We start from the raw sequence: 24,567 nt of genomic DNA, 5'->3' as shown, positions 1-24,567 counted from the left end.
CTGCGTGTGGTGGCGGGGAAAGGTGGTGGGGGAGGGGGGTAGGGTGGTGGGGGAGATGGATCTGACAAAGGAGTCGAGGAGGGAGTGGTCTCTCCGGAATGCAGATAGAGGTGGGGAGAGAAATATATCCCTGGTGGTGGGGTCTGTTTGCAGGTGGTGGAAGTGGCGGAGGATGATGTAATGTTTGTGGCAGCTGGTGGAATGGACTGGGGGTTCGGTCTCTGTTGCAATTGGAGGGGTGGGGTTCAAGGATGGAGGAGCGGGAAGTGGAGGAGATGCACTGGAGGGCATCGTCGACCATGTGGGAGGGGCAAGTGCAGTCTTTGGAGGTGGCCATCTGGGATGTTCTATCGTGGTTTTGGTCCTCCTGGGAGCAGATCAGGGGAGGAATTGGGAATAAGGGATAGCATTTTTACAGGAGGTAGAGTGGGAGGAGGTGTAGTGCAGGTAGCTGTTGGAATCGGTGGGATTTTAGTAACGTCCGTGTTAAATTGGTCGCCGGAGATGGAGCTGGGGAGGGAAATGTCTGAGATGGTCCAGGTGAATGGTACTGGTGAAGTTGATGAACCTTTCAACCTCCTCGTGGGAGCACAAGGTAGCACAGATACAGTCATCAATGTAGTGGAGGAAAAGGTGGAGAGCGGTGGTGGTGTTACTGAGGAAGATGGACTGTTCCACATACCCAGTGAACAGGCAGGCATAGCAGAACTAGTTGCCTTTCACAAGACTGGAATTGATGTTGTACCATTAATCTGCAAAAGGTTCCACAGTGTAGGTTCGCAGCCAAGCTGAAGTCTTGCACAAACTTAAGGGCTGGAGTCTAGAGCAAATTTAATTAAAAACTGGTTCAGTGATCACTGACACAGCCGCATTAGTATTGACCTCCATTTTAAGCACTTAACCAAACTTTTATCTTGATCAGTTCTGATTTCGATGTCACTAAACAAGTTAGCTGTTCCAAACCAGATGCAAGTCAAGTTTCCAGTATATGAACTCTCCTTGAAGCCGTCCTGAATACAGGTTCACGAACTATCGTACCGCATTTAACTCTAGTAGGACTCTGATGCTGTCCTAAATCTGCATATCTACAACAATTACAATGTCTTACTGGGCAGGATCCTGAAGAAAATTGTAGCCATTTGGCCGAGACTAGGCTTAGTTTTGAGGTTTTGCTGTAGGCTGACCTAAAATTACGTAGGTAAAACAATGACTGCAGATGCTGGAAATCTACAACAATTACAATGTCTTACTGGGCAGGATCCTGAAGAAAATTGTAGCCATTTGGCCGAGACTAGGCTTAGTTTTGAGGTTTTGCTGTCGGCTGACCTAAAATTACGTGGGTAAAACAATGACTGCAGATGCTGGAAACCAGATTCTGGATTAGTGGTGCTGGAAGAGCACGTTCCAAGGCGGAAGATGAGGCGTTCTTCCTCCAGGCATCTGGTGGTGAGGGAGCGGCGGTGAAGGAGGCCCAGGACCTCCATGTCCTCGGCAGAGTAGGAGGGGAAGTTCAAATGTTGGGCCACGGGGCGGTGTGGTTGATTGGTGCGTGGGGTCCCGGAGATGTTCCCTAAAGCGCTCTGCTAGGAGACGCCCAGTCTCCCCAATGTAGAAGAGACCTCATCGGGAGCAACAGATACAATAAATGATATTGGTGGATGTGCAGGTAAATCTTTGATGGATGTGGAAGGCTCCTTTAGGGCCTTGGATGGAGGTGAGGGAGGAGGTGTGGGCGCAGGTTTTCCAATTCCTACAGTGGCAGGGGAAGGTGCCAGGATGGGAGGGTGCGTTGAAGGGGGGCGTGGACCTGACCAGGTAGTCACGGAGGGAACGGTCTTTGCGGAAGGCGGAAAGGGGTGGGGAGGGAAATATATCCCTGTCGGTGGGGTCTTTTTGGAGGTGACCTAGAATTACTTTTATCAGGATATTTCTTGAGTGAAAAAGTGTGCTGATGTAAAAGCACAGCCGGTCAGGCCACATCCGAGGTGCAGGAGAATTGACATTTTGGGCATAAGCCCTTATCAGGAATGAATAATCAAGAAACGTCCATTCTCCTGCTCCTCGGATGCTGCCTGACCGGCTGTGCTTTTCCAGCACCACACGTTTTGACTCTGATCTCCAGCACCCACAGTCCTCACTTTCTTATATTTCCTGAGTAAGGCTATGCAATTACCTGTGTTAAAGTAAAGCTTGTCAAGCTCAGGCAGACTGGTGAGGGTGTCCAAAACCATTGGAATATCTTGCTACTCTCATGCTTTAACTGCCACATTTTCTAATGATAAAGCCAGTTGTAGCACTAGTTTAAAGTCCATTGAGCTTCAGCTAGTGTTTCTGCATATTCATATCATTAATCCTGCATACTAGATGGTCTCTAAACATCTCTAAAGGTTTAAAGCAAATTCACACGCTTCTGTTAGTCATCTTAAGTTAGTCAAAAACCCCGATACGAATTTTCCTGGTTCTTGAATTGTTGAGTAAAAATGACAATGTCTCAGAGTTAAAGGAGGCTTGGGTCATAATATTCCTTAACTACGTCAATCAATTCTTGATAGGTTGTAGTACCTGGTGCCTCAGGAAAGGTTAGGGCTCTTAATGACAGAAAAAGCTGCAGCTCCACAGGCGGTCAGGAGAATCATTCTTTCTTTCATCTGCAACAATATCATTTGCCCTGGAAATATAACTTTTTATTTACATACAGGGCTTAGTCCTTGACGGTAAGGTCAAATGAGTGAAGCTTCTCTAACAGTGGCATAGTCTTTGACAATAGAAGTGCCTCTAACTAATGCAGGCATTCAGGGGCTTAATATCCTCAAAATTTAACTTTTTATGTCAGCCAGGTCTCCTTGTTTGGGGCTGTTAATCTGGTCCAATCGGGGAACTTATATTCTATGATGCTCAGGTGGTGGACCACGTTACAATTACTAAAATGAGAATGCCTACATTTATTCCTATACTGTTCTTCCTCATAGTTTTTAGCAAAATGAAAAAGTTGTTTGCCAAGTATTCTTCTGTATAATACTTTTAAGTCAGTTTGAAAAAAAAATGGCACAACTGAGACTTAAATAAGACGATCATTTGATCAATGCACATGGTCACAGAAAGAATGAATGATATTAGAATACGGACCTAAACAAGAAGGTCACAGAGATCAAACATGATTGCATGTGTAATCCAAATGCCAATAACAAAACTATACTGACCAGAAGAACCACCAGAGAAAGTAGAAACAAGCTAAATCAAAGATCTATTTCTCCTGCAGTTGCATGCATAAGGAAGTTCACAAATTTGAGACTGGAGGGAAAAAGGAAAGGTAAGCCCCATGCTCCTAAGGTATAGAATCTGAAAAAAGCTGGTAATGCAGACAGATGGAACTGTATGAAGGGAATCACACAGCCAATCTTCACTTTTGAGGAAATTCTGATTTTTCACAGGTCTGTTTTGTTTACAATGTTGCTTACATAGCTACAAATCCAACAGCAAAATTTTGCCAGAATTATAACAACAGCCTTTAAATTAGCTTTGTTAGATCTTTTTGGGCCTATATTTCAATCAATTAACATGCTGGATTGCTCATTTGAACCAAACAGAATACAGTTATATACATTCAAATTCATGCATGAATACATAATTTCACAAAATTTCAATATTTACTGTTTGCGACTGGATTATGCAGTTATCGTAACTTCACGTTATTGGGATCAAATTAAGTAACCCCAAATTCCAGCATGTGAATCACAATATGCAAATAATCCATACACTTGCAAAAAGTATAGGCAGGCATGTCACGTTTATGCTATCTGCTAATTAGCACACATGAACAGGGGCACCAAAAGTGCTGGGTTCTCAAATATATTGACAGTCCATCAACATGACTTGGGGGATGAACAACTTTGTTAACAAATTTGTTAATGAAACAACAGGAGCAGAGCAAATTGTGAGGAAGTTACAAAGAGTCTATAAAAGGATAGAGGTAGGTTAAACAACGGGTCAAAAACTTGACAGAAGGACTATCATTTGAGAAGTTACATGGGATTGCCAATTTTGGCCAGAACAGAAAAGTAAAATATTATTTAAAGACAGAGAAACTACAGAACACTGAGACTTCAAAGTCCTCGTACATGAATTACGAAATATCATCATGCAGGTACACTGAGTAATCAAAAAGGCGATGGAACAATGAACCTTCATTGTAAAGAATTGGAATATAGAAGTAGCTAAGTCTTGCTACAATTGTAAAGGGCATTAGTAAGACCACACCTATAGTACTGGGTACAGTGTCAATCCGAACTTAAGTAGGGCCACCGCTCCGTTTCATTGGAAAAAGCTCATAAATGGCTCAGTAGGCTAATCCTAGGAAGTGATGATTTTACTTGGAGGAATATTTGTGCAGGTTGGGCCTATGCTTACTGGAGTTTGGAAGAATGGGAAGAGATCTTATTGATCCATAAAATTCTGAGGATGCTTACCTCAAAGGAATCTAGAACTAGGGGGACATTATTTCTTTCAAAAGGGGTCTCCAATTTAAGAGAGAAATGAGGAGTAGTTTCTCCTCCCAGAAGATTGTTACTGTTTCCCAGTGAATAGGGCAGGTTGGGTTATTGAATATTTCAAGGCTAAGTCAAACAAATCTTTGCCTCCTCAGCGAATTAAGATAGGTAGGAAAATGGGCAACAATAAGATCGGCCTTGAACTTACTGAATTGCTGCAACAGGCTTGCGTAACTGAGTGGCCTGTTTCTACTGATATTTACATTTTATTTCCTAACACCTTTACAGTTTAAAGTTAACCTGAACTTCCAAAAGGATATGATAGCTGCAGCAGGTGGCTTTGAGTCTGTGTAATATTAACGTATTCAGGAAAACAGTGACAAATGCAAATGAGAAAGGCAGTGAGCAAAAAAGGTGGTCTGCAAACCAGGGCATGGAGCAAAGGTGGCACAGAGGCAAGCTTATGCTGGAGCAATATCAGGCACAGCTCCACTGCAGAAAATTTAGAGGTGAATCAGGATTGCAGTTACAAATAGGACAGCCTTCTTTCCCATTAGACAGAATTTTTTTCACCCTATGTTGATCTTTTGATGCTTCTCAGGAGATCCACTATTCAAAAGAAGGAGTCTCCAATTTAAGAGAGAAATGAGGAGTAGTTTCTCCTCCCAGAAGATTGTTACTGTGAATAGGGCAGGTTGGGTTATTGAATATTTCAAGGCTAAGTCAAACAAATCTTTGTTTGAAGAAAACAGTTGACTGAGGAGGTGTTCAACACATTGGCTTTTACTTTCTGTAAGCCTTCTTCTCAGCTAAGTGAGCTTTTTGTTTCTGCTTGCCCCTTCCAAACAGTCAGACTCCAGGGTTCACACCCTGCCAAGTTTCAAGCACCTATTAAAGCTGATATCATGACAGGTCAGCACCTTAACAGTTGGGATGCTTTCTGACTAGAGCAATGTTTGACCTAGTGGGGCACAACATTCCCCCCACCATCGTCCCACCCCAACCCTATGCCAATCAAGTTGTGATAATTGGATATAACTGCTTTCTCTCATTTTGTGTTAGACTGTGGAATAATTTCATTAACAGTCTCTAGAGAATAATAGAAAATCGTTGCTGCAGAATTTCAAAATCAGATTTCAGTTGACGTTGAAATTGCTGGTGAGACTCTCAGATTTACTACAATCCAAAAACAATGCCCAAATCAGGCTGGAAGTGTCACAGAGAAACTCTGAGGGGAGAAGGAGAACCTTATCACAAGAAAGCAACAGAATCCATCCAGTTAATAAAGTATAAAAACACAAAAGACACGTGTGCCAAGTCAGCACAAAGAGTAGGCTAGACAGCACATACAAAGATTCATTGCTGTGGAACAAAGAAACCTCATAGGCACAAGTAATACCCAGCTATTAAAACAAAGCCACAGTACCTTTAAAACTACAGGTCATTTCCAGATCAACAAAAGACAGACACATTAATAGAGGAATACAAAACTAAATGCCTACTCAGCAAAGAAATACAATATGCAGTGGGTGGATGATGGAAATCTGAAAGGAACTCAGCAGCTCTGGCAGTGGAGCATTTAAATAAAGTCAGTATTTTCATTTCCAATTTCATCTGGAAAAGTACAGGAAATATAACTGGAATGAAATTCCTGCACACCGATCTGATATGGCTACTATACTAATAGTGTATGTAAACTGAGCCTATTCAATCCTTCATATGACATACTGAAATTAAAACTTAATTACAACAGTATACATGTGCAGTTCGTGAATTTAATCAGAATCATTCTACTCTATGTAACTTTAAATTGTTATCAAGCTGCAGAGAGTAGTATGAGTGACCTGAGCCCTAAATTATAGATCAAAGAGCATAGCTTGTGATCAAGCTTCCAAGGTCTGTCTTTTGGCAGATTTGTTAGAATATCTTTATAGCTCCAAGATAATTTTGTTTGCTTATTGGAGTAGACAGAAAATTCTAAACCAAAGGAGTTGATTTAAAAAACAAGACTGAAGTTGATCAGGATTATTTCTAACTTTGTCAAGACAACTTTTTGAAAGAATTTGGAGGTCCTTAAAATATAATTTTAACCATCCCCTGCTTAGAGATTGATGCGCTTCCTTTGCGGTTCACTGTAAATCTATGGTTACTGGAATAAATAAAGTACATTTTTCACATGGATACAAATCTTAGTGTTGAATTAGTTTTGTACAATCTAATAAAAAAACATTAAAATTATATTTGCTTTATATTAATTAAGCAACTTACTTCAAGATGCACAAAACTTCATCTAGGTTTAACAGTACATCCAAACCCAAAAGTATTAAACTGAAATATCTACTTACTTGCTGTCACAAGGTAGGAATTAAGATCATTAACATCACACACAAAATTCTGAGCTGTTGAAGAAGCTACGGTTCTGGTAGTTGTGGGGTAAGTGGGTTTCAAAGTTGTACTGCTGATAGCCTGCATTGTGCTGCTACTGTAAGGGGTAGCTGTGGCATTACCGATTTGGGTTTTGGTGACTGGTACAGTCAAAATTGTCATAAGAGTTGGATCCGAAGAGTTTCTAACTGGTGGAGGTGATGGAGTCAGTAGGAATGAAGTAGCAATCAAAACTGTCTCTGTAGATGATGGTAAAACATTGGGAAAAGTATGCAGCAGGGTTGAAGTGGAAGAATAGGGAAGATCAACAGTGGAACTTGGAGTATCTATTGTGATTGCAACTGTGGAAGCCAGAAAATTTGAACTGGTGAGAGTGCTCCTCTCTGTGAAACTTGATTCAAAAACAGATGGCATTAACGTGGGTTGCATTACTTCACCTGAAGGTGACAGTGACTCAAAAGAAGGCGTCATTTCTGAAATACTATGAGAATAGGCAGTGATGAATGAAGATTCAAGATCTACCGCAAGATTTGTATGGTTAGTAGATGTTGCCAATATATTCAATGTGGAGTGTTCTGGCTTTAGAAAAGATGATTCCAGATTTGAAGAACTCAACAAATTTTCAAGATATGTTGTCTCAAACGCAGAAAAACCTTCTGGATAGGATTCAAATAAATTTGAGTATTCTGTCACTGAAACAATACTCGCTTCTGTTGAGAAAATACTTATTAATGAAGAAACCAAATCCAGAGATGGTTCCAGGATGCTGGTCAGTTCAAAGGATTCACTTGCTAAGAATTCTGGTAAATGCGTAGCCACGATTGAGGGGTAACTTGCATTTTTGTTCTGAGGTAAAGTTGATTTTAAATGCTCACTAGCTACACTGAATTCATCAACTGTAGGTGCAAATGCAAAGGTTTCTTCCATCAGCAGTGAAGGACTAACTGTGCTAATATCAAAATTATCCTCAAAAGATGAACGCAATACTTGATTTGATGGATAGATAGTTGTAGAGGTGGTGGCATAGTACGGTAAGACTGTCAGTGATGGCACAGATGAAGTTCTTAATTTTGAAGAAACCGTTGGAACTGAAAAGTGGGTATTGTAGGCTTCAGAGTCTAGCAGTTCTGAACCAAATGAATCAAAGACTAAACTGGATGCCAGGACAAATGCAGCAGTGTTTGACAAACTGAAAGGCATAATTTCAAGATCATCACCAGATCCAAAATCGTTAATAAATGACTGTGTGTGAAGTAATTTAGATGGAGAAAGTAAAACTCCATGTGGAGAGGGGGATGTATATATGTGAGTGGAAAGCAACGGCACATTAAACTCTGTCAGTATCACTCCATCCGCTACTGCATTATTGTCAACTAAAGCAGCATCTGTAGATACTAACAGTTGAGGTAAGTCAGATCTTGAACATGCTTCAGAAACCAGCTCTGATGTTAAACTAGCTTTGATTGGAGTTTTAACATGATGAACCAGAGATTCTAAAGTGATCTTAAACTCTCTTTTGCTACTGAGGAATGCAACATTATTTGAGGTTGAAGAAATCTCATTTTCCTGAGTGAAATCTTCCATATGATGAGAAAAAATGGCCTCTGTTCTATAAGATGCATCATCAATGTGACTCAGCAAGTCTGTTTCACTGTACTCCATGAAGTCCAAATTTGCCATTGTTTTACTTATGGCAGGTTGGAAAGCACGACTGACTGCGATTGACGAGAATAAAGTGGTTACAGGTTCAAATGACAGTTTGCTCGATGGCAGAATAGATATGTCCGAAACTATTCTAAAAGATAACGGATAAACCAAGATGGAATTTGAAAGATGCAATGAGATCTGTGGTTCTGATGACTGCCTGGTGGCACTGTTTTTCAGAAAACTAAATGGAATTACTGGTGATGACAATGTTGGCGTAAGCAAATACAGTGATGTAATTAGTTGGTATTCTTCAGTCACCATTGTCACTAATTCTGATGAAGCAGTGACTTGTGAATTATAAATGGTTGAAGATTCTTGAGAATCAGACAACACAAGCTTTCCTGACCAAGTTTGATTTTTGACTTGCGTCAAGGTTTCTTCAGAGTTTAGTTGGATTCCTGCTTTTAGGTCCAAACTTGACTGCAAGGCTGATTCCACAGCAGTAGTGCTTATTTTGGATTCCTGATTTTGCTTTGTTAAGGCGGATTCCAGTGTGTCATTTATGTCCAGATTTTGCTCGTGTGTCCTGCCTGACAATACTGCATCATCTAAAAAGTGTTCACCTGCAAGAGAACAGAAAACAATTATTAAACATATTTCAAGGAGGTATGAAACAGTCAACATGCAAAGCATATTAGAATAAGCTTGTTTTAATAATCGCTGAAATTTTCAGTAAGAAATTTGCACAATAATGGTCTGGATAGCTCAATGCAAACATTCACTTCCTCATTTCATGAGTTAGTGTACAAATTCAACAGTGTTAAGTAATTCAAAACATGTGTAAGCACAATAATTTTCAAGTCACAAACACAAATTAAAGTGGTTGAGCAATTTCAAATTTTGCACTGTTGTGCTGAGATCGACCAGCAAGGGCCATTCCTGGTCGCAGACAAGATCTTCGCAGTCATGATTGCAAAAATGCCAACCAGCAGTACAGAACAAAGGTTCAAATACAATCCAAGCATCAGAATCACCTTGTGGGGCTCTCTCAATCAACATCAGCATCGGTTTTGCAGTCTTGATAATCATTCCCACTGTAATGCAGGTGTTATATGTTACATAAGAGAATCATTTACAAAAACAAAAAAAAAACAACAATACTCAGACAATTGATCATTACTGAATTTTTCCACTTAGGAGGGCTTATAGTAATTCACTGGTCATGGAATTAAACAAAGAAAGATGACAATAAAATCCACATTCATGTAGTGCCTTTGACCAAGGACATTTCTCTGAAATGTAACCAAACAGAACTTAATGATGAGCCACAAAATAAGGTAAGTCCATGAACTGCAAAGATTCGGAGGGATATGGACCAAATGCAAGCGGGTGGGACTAGTTTAGTTTGGGATTAAGGTCAGCATGAACTAGTTGGACCAAAGGTTCTGATTCCGTGATGTATGATTCTATAACAGCTTGGATTTGAAGTCAGCAGTAAAGCAGTGGCATTCATCAGTAACCACACTGAGAAATATGAACCTACTTTATTTGTTAGCTGTGTAAGGATTCAACATCCTCTCCCAAATGGTCCATTGACAAGAGCAAAGATGTCTTGCAGTGAACACAAGAACATGAGAAATAGGAATAGGAGTAGGCTACTCAACCCTTGGAGTTTCATCTGACTGAGTTCCTACTTAAATACTGCACCATCCTCTTATCACTTGTTTTTAATACGTAGATATCTATCACACTCAGTCTTGAACATCATCAACAACTCCTCAATCCTCTGTGCAAAAAATTCCAAAGATTCATCATCCTGAATTCACAAATTTCCCTTCATCTGTCCTAAACTGTCTGCCTCTTATTCGTCAACGATGTCCTCTAGTTCTAAACAGAATCAGGGTAAACATTCTTTCTGCATTCACCCAATTGATTATTGCAAAAATGATACATGTCTCGCAGCCCTCTACTCCATCTACTCCAGCAGCCCTCCACTTTATCCGCTCCAACCCTAGCCTCACCATTAAACCTGATGACAAGGATGGCACAGTAGTAGTGTGGTGCACCGACCTCTACACTGCTGAAGCCAGGTGCCAATTCGCAGACATCTTCTCCTAGTGCCCCCCTCAACCACAACCTCACCTCCCATCACCAAACCATCATCTCCCAGACCACCCGCAACATCACCTCTGGGGATCTCCTATCCACAGCCTCCAACCTCATTGTCCGTGAACCCCATACCGCCCGATTCTACCTCCCACCAAAGATTCACAAACCTGACTTCTCCGGTCGACTCACTGTCTCATCCCGCTCCTGCCCCACTGAACTCAGCTCTGCATACCTTGACACTGTACTGTTCCCCCTTTGTCCAGGGGCTTCCCATCCACGTTCAGGACACCACTCATACCCTTTATCTCCTCTAAGTCTTTCGTTTCCCAGCTCCCAAAGCCTCATCTTCACCATGGACATACAGTCCCTCTACACTATCCATCCGCCATGACGAATGCCTCCAAGCCTTCCATTTCTTCCTTTCAAGCTGTCCCAACCAGCACCCTTCCACTGACACCCTCATCTGGCTAGCTGAACTGGTCCTTCGCCTTCCAATCCTCCCGCTTACTCCAAACCAAGGGAGTAGCCATGGGCACCCGCATGGGACCCAGCTATGCCTGCCTCTTTGTTGGGTATGTGGAACTGTCCATGTTCAGCAGTTACATCGGCACCACTCCTCACCTGCTCTTCTGCTAATGCCGATGACTGTATCAGCGCTACTTCGTGCTCTCACGAGGAGGTTGAACAGTTCATCAACTTCACCAACAGCTTTCACCCCAACATCAAATTCACCGGAACCATCATGGACACCTCCCCTCACTTCCTGGACCTCTCCATCTCCATCTCGGACGATCGACTAACCACAGACATCTAATACAAGCCCACCGACTTCCACAGCTATCCACACTACACCTCCTCCCACCCCAACTCCTGTAAAGACACCATCCCTTATTCCCAAGTTCTCCACCTCCGCCGCATCTGTTCCCAGGATGACCAATTCCAGCTTAGAAAATCTCAGGTGGCCTCCTTCTTCCAAGATCACAATTTCCCTTCCCACGTGGTTGATGATGCCCCAGCGTATCTCCTCCACTTCCTGCACCACTGCCCTTGAACCGCACCCCTCTCAATGCAATGAAGACAGAACGTCCCTGGTCCTCACCTTCCACTTCACCAACCTGCACATGCATCATCCTCCACCGCTTCTGCCATCTCCAAAAAGGCCCCATCACCAGATATATATTTCCCTCCCCACTCCTTTGTGTGTTCCGGGAGAGATTGTTTGTTGTGCGACTCCCTCATCAGGTCCACGCACACCCCCACACTCGCGGCATCTTCCTCTGCCACTGCCGGAAGGGCAAAACCTTCACCCATACCACTCCCCTCACCTCTGTCCAAAGCCCCAAAGGATCCTTCCACATCAAACAGAAATTTACCTGTATCTCCACTAATTTCATCCGTTGCACCTGATATGGTTTCCTCTACATCAGTGAGACAGGACACCTACTTGTGGATCGCTTCAGAGAATATCTCTGGGATACCCGCAACAATCAACCCCATCGCCTCATGGCTGAACACTTCAACTCTCCCTCCCACTCCTCAAGGACATGCAGATCCTGGGCCTCCTCCATTGCCAAACCCTTACCATGCGACACCTGGTGGAAGAACACCTCATATTCCACCTTGAGAGCATGCAACCACACAGGATCAATGTGGATTTCAACAGTTTCCTCATTTCCTCCCCCCCACCCCCCACAACATGATCCCAGTTCCAAGCCTCCAACCCGACACTGCCCTCTTGACCTGTCCATCTCGTTTCCCATCTATCCACTCCACCCTCCTCTCCGACCTATCACCTTCTACCTCACCATCAACCCCTCCCATTTATCTCTTAGCACTGCCCCTCGTCCCACCATCCTAATTCCTGATGAAGGGCTTTTGCCCAAAACGTCGATTTCAAAGCTCCTTGGATGCTGCCTGAACTGCTGTGCTCTTCCAGCACCACTAATCCAGAATGTGGTTTTACCAAGACTAATCTAGTTGCAGTAAGACTTTATTTCTATCCTCTTCTCATAAAGGCCAATAAACCAGGTAATATTTAACTTTCAGTGACTCATGAACAAGGACACTAAAGTACCCTTCAAATTCAACACTTTCCAACCTCTCACCACTTAAAGAAATCCTAGCAAAGTAGGCAACCTTCCATTTCTGAAGGTTTTTGATTTGATTTGATTTATTATTGTCGCATGTACCGAAGTAGAGTGAAAACCTCTGTCTTGTGTAGTACAGCAGATCATTACATACAATGACAAAGATTATAGGGCAACTGAACAGAGTGAGGAACACAAAGTTACAAAAAGCAAGATCAACATTAGATTTGAAATCTGAGAGGTCCATTCCGAAGTCTTAAAGCGGTTTTTGAAGCAGTTCTTTGTATCTGCCAAATTTTTGTTTGCCCACTTAGCCTTTCCAAATTCCCTTGAAGCACCCTTACATCTTGTTCACTGCATCCACTCCCACCTAGTTTTGTGTCATCTGCAAACATGGAAATATTACATTTAATCCCTAGGTCCAAATCATTAATGTAGATTATGAAAACCCTAGACTCCATCACTGGTACTTGCAGTACCCCTCTAGTAACAGCTTGCTAAACTGAAATAATCCATTTTTTTCAACCCTGTATTCTATCTGTTATCAAGTTCTCAATCCATGTCCATATATTCATCATCATTGTTGTGGCTATCCCTTGAGATCAAGGTGATGGTCTTCATCCCATTGTTCTATTTATGGGCTCTCAGGTGGTTTATGAGTCCAATCTTGGCTTTGAAAGTTCTTCCACATCCAGGACAAGTAGTTCCAGATCGCAGATCAGGCTTTGGTTGTTGCTGCCTTGCTTTCCGTTTTATTCTCTTTTCTTCTAATTCTGCACATCTGTTGGCTTTGAACATTGCTGTTCCTTCTCAGATGATGGTTTGCCAGTTTCCTGTCCTTGGCATTGGTTTCCCAATTGTTGATGTCAATGTTACATTTCTTCATGCTGGCTTTTAACCACCTTTGTATCACTTCTGTGTCCATCTCTTTTACATTTGCTTTCTTTTGGGAGTAGAAGATTTGTTTCGGCATATGTTAGTCTTTCATCTGAACAACATGACTGCTCCATCTTAGTTGGCTCTTAATGATGTAGACTTCAATGCTTGCTATTTTTGCTTTATTCAGCACGCTGGTTTTTCTATCTTCCCAGCTGACATTCAAGATGTTTCAAAGGCACCGTTAATAGAACTTTTCAAGTGCCTTCAGATGTCATCCATATGTTGTCCAAGGTTCTGATGCATACAGGAGCATTTGGATCACCACTGCTGCTCAACCCTCAATACTGATCAATGTCTCAGTGCACATTATTATTGCAGCTGCAAACTCCGGACCATTAAGATAAGTGACAAACTTAGGCAACAAAGTTGGTTACAAAGAGTCTGAAAGGAGGAGACACCAAACAATTTTGAGGGAAGTTCCACATAGCTATGTGCTAGAGCTAAAAAGCACAGCCATCACTTCATATGAAGCAAAATATTATGATTTTAATAAATCTTGTCATTTTTAGTCTAACAAGATGGTCATGAAATACACTGATTATTTGATAAACTCAATTGGTTTTGAACATACAGGACCCTAGTTTTACACCAGTACCTCCCAAACCTACACTATAAGATTGACTTTTAGTGAATTTCAAGCTACTAAGGATGTACAGTAAATACTGACTGTTTTGCCACCATCATCGCCTTCAAATTAAAAATAAACTTACTGACAGGCTGTAGTTTGGTGTACTGATTGGAAAAATAATGTCAAGCATGAAGAAATCAAGCCAGAAAATATGGCATCTCAATAGTCTAACATTAGCTTTAAGTATGAGGAGATAAGTTTACTGATTAATTGCACCTAGGCTTACAATTCATCAAATTGTCTTATGCCTTTCACTTTATAAAAGCAATCTTAAAATAATTACTCCAAAAATCTCTCTCATTTTTTTCCACTGTAAAACAATATTTTGGAGTTTGAGGGAAATAAAAACTTTCCATAATCTCGGTGGTGCTTTTCATTCTCCTTCCAGATTTTCTTCTTATTTATCCACAATTGAACACACAGCCTCTTACTAGGATAGGACTCTGTGGTATCCACAATGCTGGAGAATGACCTGATACCAAGAGGTGTCCCTAAGTCGTTACTATTTGCTCGTACAATGAAATATATACAGATGTGGACCTTTGCGCATTTCCTTAAAGTCCAGCTAATTTTCTTCCTTCTTAACTCTTTAAATCTATACTGCCAGCAGCACTTGGCTGCTGTCTCGTTGGGATACCTTTGAGCTTTTGAGGCAGACTACCTTACCCTCAACCAAATACTACTAATATATGCACCATAGTCATTTTCGAAACTGTGTTTTTATAGTTCTTGCTCATTACTTAGCACTGAGAGGTAAATTTAAAGGTTTAAATGTGTTCTAGTATCTGGAAGACACATTTGGAACACACAGACAATATCACTATATTACTGGCCCTGCTTAATGTTTGAATGAAAAATTACATGTGCATTGCCCATGTTATTAAATTTAAAAACATACTTTTCAGTTGTCTGTAGCAGAGTAGTAGACTTATCACTTCACCACAGACTGAAAAATAATTAAGATAAAAGACTTTGCAGTTGTCATTCATGACGACATTTAAGTGATATCAACAAATGCATAATATTTCAAACATTATTTGAAAACTTGACATCTGAAGCTCATTTAGCATCTAAAACAATCTTAAATAATGACAAAGACGACAATCTTGCATCTGTAAACTACAGTTTATGACTTCAGAATGTGTCAAAGTGCTCCATAATGAAATACAGGTTTTGAAGTATGGTCACTGTGGCATGAGGGCAATGCCACATGTAGAAATACAAAAGAAAAAGCAGATAAATTGGTACATCTTATGATGTCTCAGAAATTGGCAAGACTAAGAAATGAAGGGGTACATTCTACAATTGTAGAATTTACACCTACAATTACTCAGCAATGAACTTAATTGAGTTTTTTAAAGAAGTAACGAAGAGGATTGATGAGGGCAGAGCGGTGGACGTGATCTTTATGGACTTAGGCGATCGACAAGGTTCCTCATGGTAGACTGGTTAGCAAGGTTAGATCACACGGAATACAGAGAGAACTAGCTATTGGGATACAGATCTGGATGGAAAGAGAAGAAGGGTGGTGGTGTAGGGTTGCTTTTCAGACTGGAGGCCTGTGACCAGCGGTGTGCCACAAGGATCAGTGTTGGGTCCACTGCTTTTCATCATTTACGTAGATAACATAGATGTGAACATTGACAGTATAGTTAATAAATTTGCAGATGACACAAAAATTGGAGATGTAGTGGTAGGCGAAGAACGTTATCCCAGAATACACTGGAACCATGATCAGATGGGCTAATGGGCTGAGGAATGGCAGATGGTGTTCAAATTAGGTAAATGTGAGATGCTGCATTTTGGAGGGGCAAATCAGGGCAGGACTTATACACTTAATGGTAAGGTCCCGAGGAGTGTTGTGAACAAAGAGACCTTGGAGTGCAGATACATAGTTCCTTGAAAGTGTAGTTTGCAGGTAGACAGGACAGTGAAGGTGGTGTTTGGATGTTTGCCTTCATTGGTCAGTGCATTGAATTTAGTAGTTGGGAGTTCATACTGCGGCTTTACAAAACATTGGTTAGGCCACTATTGGAATACTGTGTATAATTCTGGTCTTCCTACTATAGGAAGGATGTTGTGAAACTTGAACGATTTAGAAAATATTTACAAGAATAAGAATGTTGCCATGGTTGGAGGATTTGAGCTATAGGGAGAGGCTGGGGCTATTTTCCCTGGAGCATCAGAGGTTGAGGGGTGACTTATAAAATCATGAGGTCATGGATAGGGTAAGTAGACAATGTCTTTTCCCTGGGTGATAGAATCAAAACTAGAGGATATTGGTTTAAGGTGAAAGGGGAAAGATTTAAAAAGGATCTAAAAATGCAACTTTTTCATATAGTGGGTAGTACAAGTATGGAATGAGCTGCCAGAGGAAGTGGTGGAGAAAGGTACAATTACAACATTTTAAAAGGCACCTGGATGGGTATATGAATAGGAGGGGTTTAGGGAGATACGAGCCAAATGCTGGCAAATGGGACTAGATTTATTTGGAATATCTGGTCAGCATGGATGATTTAGACTCTACAAACCTGAGCAGGTTGAAGAAATCCGGAGTAGTCCATGCAAAAAAATTGAAAATATCTTTGAGGCAAAGGGGAAGGATTAAGTTTAGTTGGCTGTTTGCGAATAGATCAACCAGATGGTGGGGTGGAGAAAAAAACCTTTATCTACCCTCAAGTTAACTTGAAGCAATGACAAGAGTCTGCAACTTAAAAACACCAGGAAAACTCAAAAACAACTGAGTCATTTTTTTCAATAAAACAAAACATTGAAGTTTACAGGGCTGTAAACTTCAAAGTATTTGAAATGCAGAGTATTTTTTAAATTTTCAGAGTTAATTTTTACTCCGTGATCATAACACCAAACGTTACATTTGCGACCTACTCAGCAAACCTTCATTTTGTCAGTGGCTATGATAGCAACTATCAGCTTTCAATGGAGATGATTGGATGTAAATAGATCAATATCCAACAAGTAAGTTGCAATCAGGGATACTGAGGCCACCTGGAAGCATCTTGTCAACATCCCAGTGAGTCAGAATGCTGTACAGATCAGGGACTGAATCTGGGATGTTCCTGGCACAGAAGGCTCAGATCAGTGGAGCTACTAAATAACCCAGTTAAGAGTTGATCTCAGAAATGTCCAAGACTGCAAGGATAGATAAGATTAAAATCATAGAATGTGATTCAACTTCACCAAATAATCAGAGTCATAGAGCTGTACAGCATGCAAACACACCCTTCAATCCAACTGATCCATGCTGACCAGATATCCTAAATAATCTAGTCCCATTTGTCAGCAATTTGACCCATATTCCTTTAAACGCTTCCTATTCATATACCCATCCAGATGCCTTTTAAATATTCTTATTGTACCTCCACCATTTCCTCGGCAACTTGTTCCAGACACAAGCTCTGCATAAAAAACTTACCCCTTAACTTTTTAAATCTTTCCCCTCACACCTTATAACCTATGCCCTCTATCTTTGGACTCATCCACCCTCTGAGAAAAGATGTTGGCTATTTACCCTCTTTGTGCCCTTCATGATTTTATAAACCTCTACAAGACTCGCTCCCGCCCCACCCCCACACTCCGTGTCTGACATGCCAGGAAAAAAAAAGGTCCAGTCTATTCAGCCTCTCCCTATAACTCAAGTCCTCCAACCATCCTTCTAAATCTTTTCTGCACCCTCTCAGGTTTAACAACATCCTTCCTATGGAAGAACAACCAGAATTGTATGCAGTATTCTACAAGTGGTCTCACCATATGTAAAAAAAAAGGAGATCCTACCTCCCCTTTGTTTTGCATATCTCAGGAAATTGGCTAACTTGCTTTCAGAACTGATGTTGAAATTATGCTAAATTCATTATCATAAACAAATAGTATGGTGATTTTGTGTAATGAGTATTAATATACTGTAATACTTTGTGCAAAACAGTTTCATGTTTATATATTTTAGTACAAATCCAAACTGTGGAAAAAAATGCTTTACATTTAACATTAATCATGTGAAACTTGCAAGGGTTTAGAAAAGATTTACAACAACATTGCTAGGGTTGGACGATTTGAGCTAAAGGGCAAGGCTGAATAGGCTGGAGCTATTTTCCCTGGAGTGTCAGGGGTCGAAGGGTGACCTTATAGTGGTTTATAAAATCATGACAGTTATGGATAGGTCTTTTCCCAAAGATGGGGAGTCCAAAACTCGAGGGTATAGATTTAAGGTGAGAGGGGAAAGATTTAATAGGGACCTAACTAGATCACTGATGCATTATTATTGAGGGAAGAATCAAACAGTGGAAGTCTACAGGATGAAATCACTCCCAGATATGGCCAATCACCAGGAACCTCTCTCAACAAAACACTAAGTCAAAATGGAAAATTTTGCCCAGTATGCTTATTTTGCTTCCTAGTCTTTCTTTTGTACAACTTATCTCTCTTTTAATTATTTTCAAATCACTGCCATACTGAAAACTGGTTTAAAATATTTAAAAAAATTTCAAGTAAGATGAGCAAATCCCTCAGTTACTTCAGTTTGTGTGTGAATTGTTTACCAATTTTATGTCTTGAGTTCTGTAATTTTAAAACAAAAGCATAAAATAGTAGGTCTCAAAGTCCTGTTGAATTTAGGTGAAGCTAGATGGGAGAGTTACCAAACTCTGCAATTTTCTGAGCAATCAAGAACTTCCAGGATAATGTACAATGGTGTACAGGTCTCCAAACCCCTGTCATTTTTGTTTAAACACCTCCAACAGCACTAGCAAATACTCCCCCTAGGACACCAGGTCCAGTCCTGCCCAGGTAAAACCAGTTTTACTTATAGTGGTCCCAGTAGGCAGTGTCCACATATTTACTAGACTTTCCTGCAGCACATCATTGCACCTTTCTCACCCAACTGTACATGTGTTTCAGCCTACACTGCATATATGCATCAATGGCAAATTCAGAATGAACAGTAAAGGTTAAATTGTGAGCAATCTTATTATCTAACTCTAATGTCCAGAGATTGATCCTGGGCCTGTGGCTTTGGGGGTGAATGATCATAATTATTTTGTCATTTTAAATGTAAAGACTTAAGTAGTCTTGATCAGACTTAGCCTTTTTGAAGAATAGCCATGTTGAACAAATGTGCATTGCATTTGAGAGTAATATTCCTGAAATAGTAATGAGGGTTAGTTACTTATGTTTCTGTACTGGTGATAGAATACCACTAACATGCTTTAGAAGGTACAGTGTGTTTGTGCCACTGATAAGATAGCACCTTTATAGTGTAACCAGATATCCAGGTGTAAGTTTAAGCCATAAGACATAAGGAAACTACATCATTAAATATCTGTTGTTTTTGACAATTGAGTACTGGCTGGTAGAAAACCTGAGATCTCTGTTGATAGTCTCTTTAGATATCATACCCTGAATAACATTTATAACGCTCTCCATCTGTTGCATTAGTTCTAGTAGTTTAATTTAATACTGTATTCGTATTTTCACATAATTATTTCTAATCATTGATTTCATATTATAAGCAATTACATTCCAGACTATTACTAATATAATTTTGGAAAATATTTTTGCATGCAATTTCCTTGAAAATATTAATACGCCTGGGGATCAGCTAACACTGGCAACCACCTGAGCATCCCTGCTGACAAATTTTCAAGAACATCTTGCAAACAGCTCACAAAACGCTTTGGCCATATTTTCTAACTTGCTCTCCATTTGGAAATCATGCCTTAATATTTTCACTCTTGAACTAGCTAGAACACAATAGCCACAGCAGTTAAAGAGGTTGACATAGCATCTCTGATGAAAGGCAGTTGGGAACAGGCAACAACTGCCTGCTTTGCCAGCAATACTTAGTCCCATTAATTTTTTAAAAAATTATTTGAGAAAATTAACATTTTAGGTACAACATAGAGTCATAAAGTTAAACAGCACAGCCGATCTTTTGGCCCACCTTGTCCATGCCAAACAAGCATCCCAACTTGACCAAGTACCATTTGCCAGCATTTAGTCCATATCCCTTTAAAACCTTCCTATTCATATACCCATCCAGATGCCTTTTAAAATGTTGTAATTGTACCACTACAGCATCAGAGCTCCACAGTCCCCTTTTAGTGGGATGAAGTGGCAGGAGAGATGGAAATATTCATCACAGCTGGCACTTTCCAAAGCTGATGCTTCTGATGTTGAATTTAAAGACCAGCCACGCATCATTTCAGATGCTGCAAACCAAAAGCTGTCTCTCACATTGTAGTGCTCAACCATCAACATGGATGACATAGTCCAATGATGGTGAAGAGTCCATGCCACAAGACACAGCTGGACAGGACCAAGATAACAGCCAGATCATTACTATAAAATGAAATGCACAACAGGCCAGGAAGAAGGTGCATGATCTTCTGTACTCCTCAAAGGGAAATGCCACCATATTTACATTGCTGCCTCACAATCACAGCTCTTTCTCCACAAAAAAAATCATGCTCACAAATTATCCAGCTCTTTCGGGGCGGCACAGTGGCTGAGTGGTTAGCACTGCTGCCTCACAACACCAGGGACCCGGGTTCAATTCCCGCCTTGGGCAACTGTCTGTGTGGAGTTTGCACATTCTCCCCGTGTCTGCGTGGGTTTCCTCTGGGTGCTCCGGTTTCCTCCCACAGTCCAAAGATGTGCAGGTTAGGTGAATAGGCCATGCTAAATTGCCGTAGTGTTAGGTGCATCGGTCATGGGTGAATGTAGGGGAATGGGTCTGGGTAGCTTGCTCTTCGGAGGATCAGTGTGGACTTGTTGGGCTGAAGGGCCTGGTTCCACACTCTAGGGAATCTAATCTCTCACTTCAAGCTTATAGTAGTTCCCTCAGGGATTTAAATGCAAGTTTCTCTTCCTTGAGCTAAGGAGGTGAAGACATGATTGTTATCTGTCTTTTTGTGAGATCTATCAAGTATTTCACAAAGGGGTTTTTATTGCAAAGTAATCACTGAAGTTTCAAGAAGCACAGCACATCTAGGGCAATGGTAAAGCATTTCCCACAGCAGCAAGAAAGAATGAAAGTAGACAAGAGTAGCGCTGTCATAATTGCTTGTACTTAAATACAGTTCGATATATTGATGATTATGATTTTACATCCTTTACAAATTAACAAGTAAAAGGGTCAATAAAGCAAGAGAATTTTCCTCTCCCACCATTATTTCTCCACTTCTACAACAGTTTCTGTACTGGATGTAGTTTTGCAAACAGAGCTGGAATTTTGGTTTCAGACATTTCATCACCATACAAGGTAACATCATCAGTGAGCCTTTGGATGAAGCACTGGTGGTATGGCCCCCTTTTTATTTTGGTGTTTAGGTTTCCTTGAGTTGGTGAGTTTATGTTCTTGAAACTTGGTTTCATAAATTCCAGTGGTCCTCCAATGCCTTTTTCAGTTACCATTCCGAATGTGCAAGTCCAGCTTCCAATAACGAAAGAAGTCATATTCATTATTATCTTTGTTTGATATCCAGATTGATAAGTTGTCCAAAGCAGCTGGCTGGATAGAGACTAGGAATGAAAACCTTGAGTATTTTTTCTCTCGTGAACTCAGCTCACCTGGCCAAATGTTTTTGTAAATACAAGAAACAAATCTTTTTGGATTAATATTGCAGGTTACATGTCAATAGCACAATCTAAGCTATGACATTTTAAATTCGGAACAGACTGTGACCAGAACAAGCAAATCTTCAGTCAGTATCCGAAAGTCTCTTACACTCTTGAAAAGTTTCATACCAAAATATTAATTTACACTTGGGAAAGTATTACAAGTTTCATGCTTTGTTATCGGTATGCTTGCAGAGAGCTAACTCATTCATTAGATCACTGCAGAGAATTTAGCACATTTAGAATGGTTTTACTGAATTAGAATTAAGTTAAAGCCTTGACAGTCACTGACACCTACACTATATGAACATTGTCAATGCACTCAGTCTTTACTAAATAATGTTTTGTTTAAATCGCACAAAGTAAGAGATGTTGGTGATATTTCAGATATCCAACATAAGATTTTGGGTTGGGACTTCAATGTTCAGTCACTGATCAATTGGAGATATGACAGCAGATTGTGTGGAAAACAATCACCTAGCATGAATTTTTCAAGAATTGAGAAGTGCCAATGGACAAACTTAAAATACAGTTCAGGATGTGGCACTTATGCTCAGAAGTTAAAGCCTGTAGTTCAGATATGATAGAAAGTGGACACCCTATCTCAACATCTTCGTTGCAACATTTATAAGTTTGTCTTTAAAAATGTTGTGTGTTTGGTCAGAAATATGGATAGGAAACAACTCCACAAGATGTTTTATTGTGTCAGCTCTAACCAGACAAGCACAGAACATCTTAAAGCCATAATAGAATGCTTGTCCCACTAGTATGCTTTTAAACAGATGGCCTAGTTCATGACACCTGGGGAGACCTGTCAGAAAATTGGAAATTTACAGTCAGCCTCACAGAATAGATGCATTGTAGCACTGTGGGTATAACCAAAGAACATGGTTTGCAGTACAAGAGACATCTCACCACCATCTTTGCAAGAGAAATGCTTGCCATACCAGCGGTACCCTTATCCCATGAAAGCATTTGTAACTCTGTTCAATTGGCTACTACTTTCAGGTAAATTGCCTTTCAGTTTTTGACCTCAAGGTGTTTGATAAGGTTGCCCATGGTAGGTTCATTCAAAAAGTAAGGAGGCATGGGATACAAGGAAAATTAGCTGTCTGGATACAGAATTAGTTGGCCGAGAGAAGACAGAGAGTAGATGGAAAGTATTCAGCCTGGAGCTCGGTGACCAGTGGTGTTCTGCAAGGATCTGTTCTGGGACCTCTGCTCTTTGTGATTTTTATAAATTGCATGGATGAGCAAGTGAAAGGGTGGGTTAGTCAGTTTGCCCATGATATGAAAGTTGGTGGAGTGGTGGATAGTATGGAAAGCTGTTGTATATTGCAATGGGCCATTGACAGGATGCAGAGCTGGGCTGAGAAGTGGCAGATGGAGTTTGATCTGGAAAAGTGTGAAGTGATTCATTTTGGAAGGTGGAATTTGAATTCAGATTCCAGGGTTAAGGGTAGGATTTTTGGCAATGTGGAGGAACAGCAGGATCTTGGGGTCCACATCCATAGATCCCTCAAAGTTGCCACCCAAGTTGATAGGGTTGTTAAAAAGGTGTATGATGTGTTGGCTTTCATTAGCAGGGGGATTGCGTTTAAGAGCCACGAGGTTATGCTGCAGCTCTGTAGAGCCCTGGGTAGACCACACTTAGAATATTGTGTTCAGTTCTGATTGCCTTATTATAGGAAGAATATGGAAGCTTTAGAGATAGTGCAGAGGAGATTTACCAGGATGCTGCCTGGACTGGAGAGCATGCCTTATGAAGATAGTTTGAGAGAGCTAGGGCTTTTCTCATTGGAGCGAAGAAGGATGAGAGGTGACTTGACAGAGGTGTACAAGATGATGAGAGGCATAAATCGAGTGCACAGCTAGAGACTTTTTCCCAGGGCAGAAATGGCTATCACAAGAGGGCACAATTTTAAGGTGTTTGGAGGAAGGTTATGGGGAGATGTCAGAGATAGATCCTTGACACAGAGAATGGTGGATACCTTGCCAGCAGTAGTAATAGAGTCAGATACATTAGGGACATTTAAGGTGACTCTTGGATAGGTACATGGTTGATAGCAAAATTAAGGATATGTCAGTTAGTTTGATCTTCGAGTACGATAAAAGGTTGGCACAACATCAAGAGCCAAAGGGCCTGTACTGTGCTGTTCTACGTTATGTAAAAATAGCCTACAGGCAGGATGATGCCTACAAATTAGCATGACTCTTCTTGGTTGCTTGCTTTGGTACCAACCACCATACAAATTCTATGGTCAATGTGGCACAAATTATTTATTTGTGAAATAATGCTCCATTCAAGACAGAACCAGCAACATACCTCAATTAACTCCCATTTCAAAATTCAATACTCCAATCAGCCTGCCACTTTAATAGTTCCCAGTCAATTGGTTATGAATGAGGTGGCACCTAAAAAATTATAATTTGGAAGAGATTTGGTCCCATGAGCTTGCGCCACCATTCAGGAAGACATTTGTTGCTTTTCCATAATTGCTCTGAAGAGGAGGATGGGCTGCAGCTTTTGGTGTTTAGAGGCACCTAATGCAGTTCCAGGATGCTTTCTCAGTGACAGTGATGGAATTACCCAAGTTAGGGTAATTTAAGGCTTCTAAATGAACTCACTCGTGGTCGTGTTCCCATGCGCCCTGCT

The 24,567-nt window shown here is 40.8% G+C and overlaps 1 protein-coding gene across 3 annotated transcripts in view; it reads right to left on the bottom strand.

Moving 5' to 3' along the window:
• The window catches only part of si:ch211-1e14.1 (UPF0606 protein KIAA1549), a 260,115-nt gene that overhangs the window by 145,471 nt on the left and 90,077 nt on the right, over positions 1-24,567 (bottom strand). For 2 of the 3 annotated variants that reach the window (XM_043708964.1, XM_043708966.1), the window contains exons 2-3: positions 9,554-9,613; positions 6,833-9,142 (exon numbers count right to left, since the gene is read on the bottom strand). In XM_043708964.1, coding sequence (XP_043564899.1) covers positions 6,833-9,142; positions 9,554-9,613 — 2,370 coding nt within the window. The remainder of the gene's footprint in view (positions 1-6,832; positions 9,143-9,553; positions 9,614-24,567) is intronic. The other variant, XM_043708965.1, reaches the window with a different exon arrangement.

Source organism: Chiloscyllium plagiosum, chromosome 19 (assembly GCF_004010195.1).
Source record: "Chiloscyllium plagiosum isolate BGI_BamShark_2017 chromosome 19, ASM401019v2, whole genome shotgun sequence".
Classification (NCBI taxonomy): domain Eukaryota; kingdom Metazoa; phylum Chordata; class Chondrichthyes; order Orectolobiformes; family Hemiscylliidae; genus Chiloscyllium; species Chiloscyllium plagiosum.
Note: the sequence above shows the minus strand (reverse complement) of the source record. Positions and strands in the feature narration are given on the sequence as shown.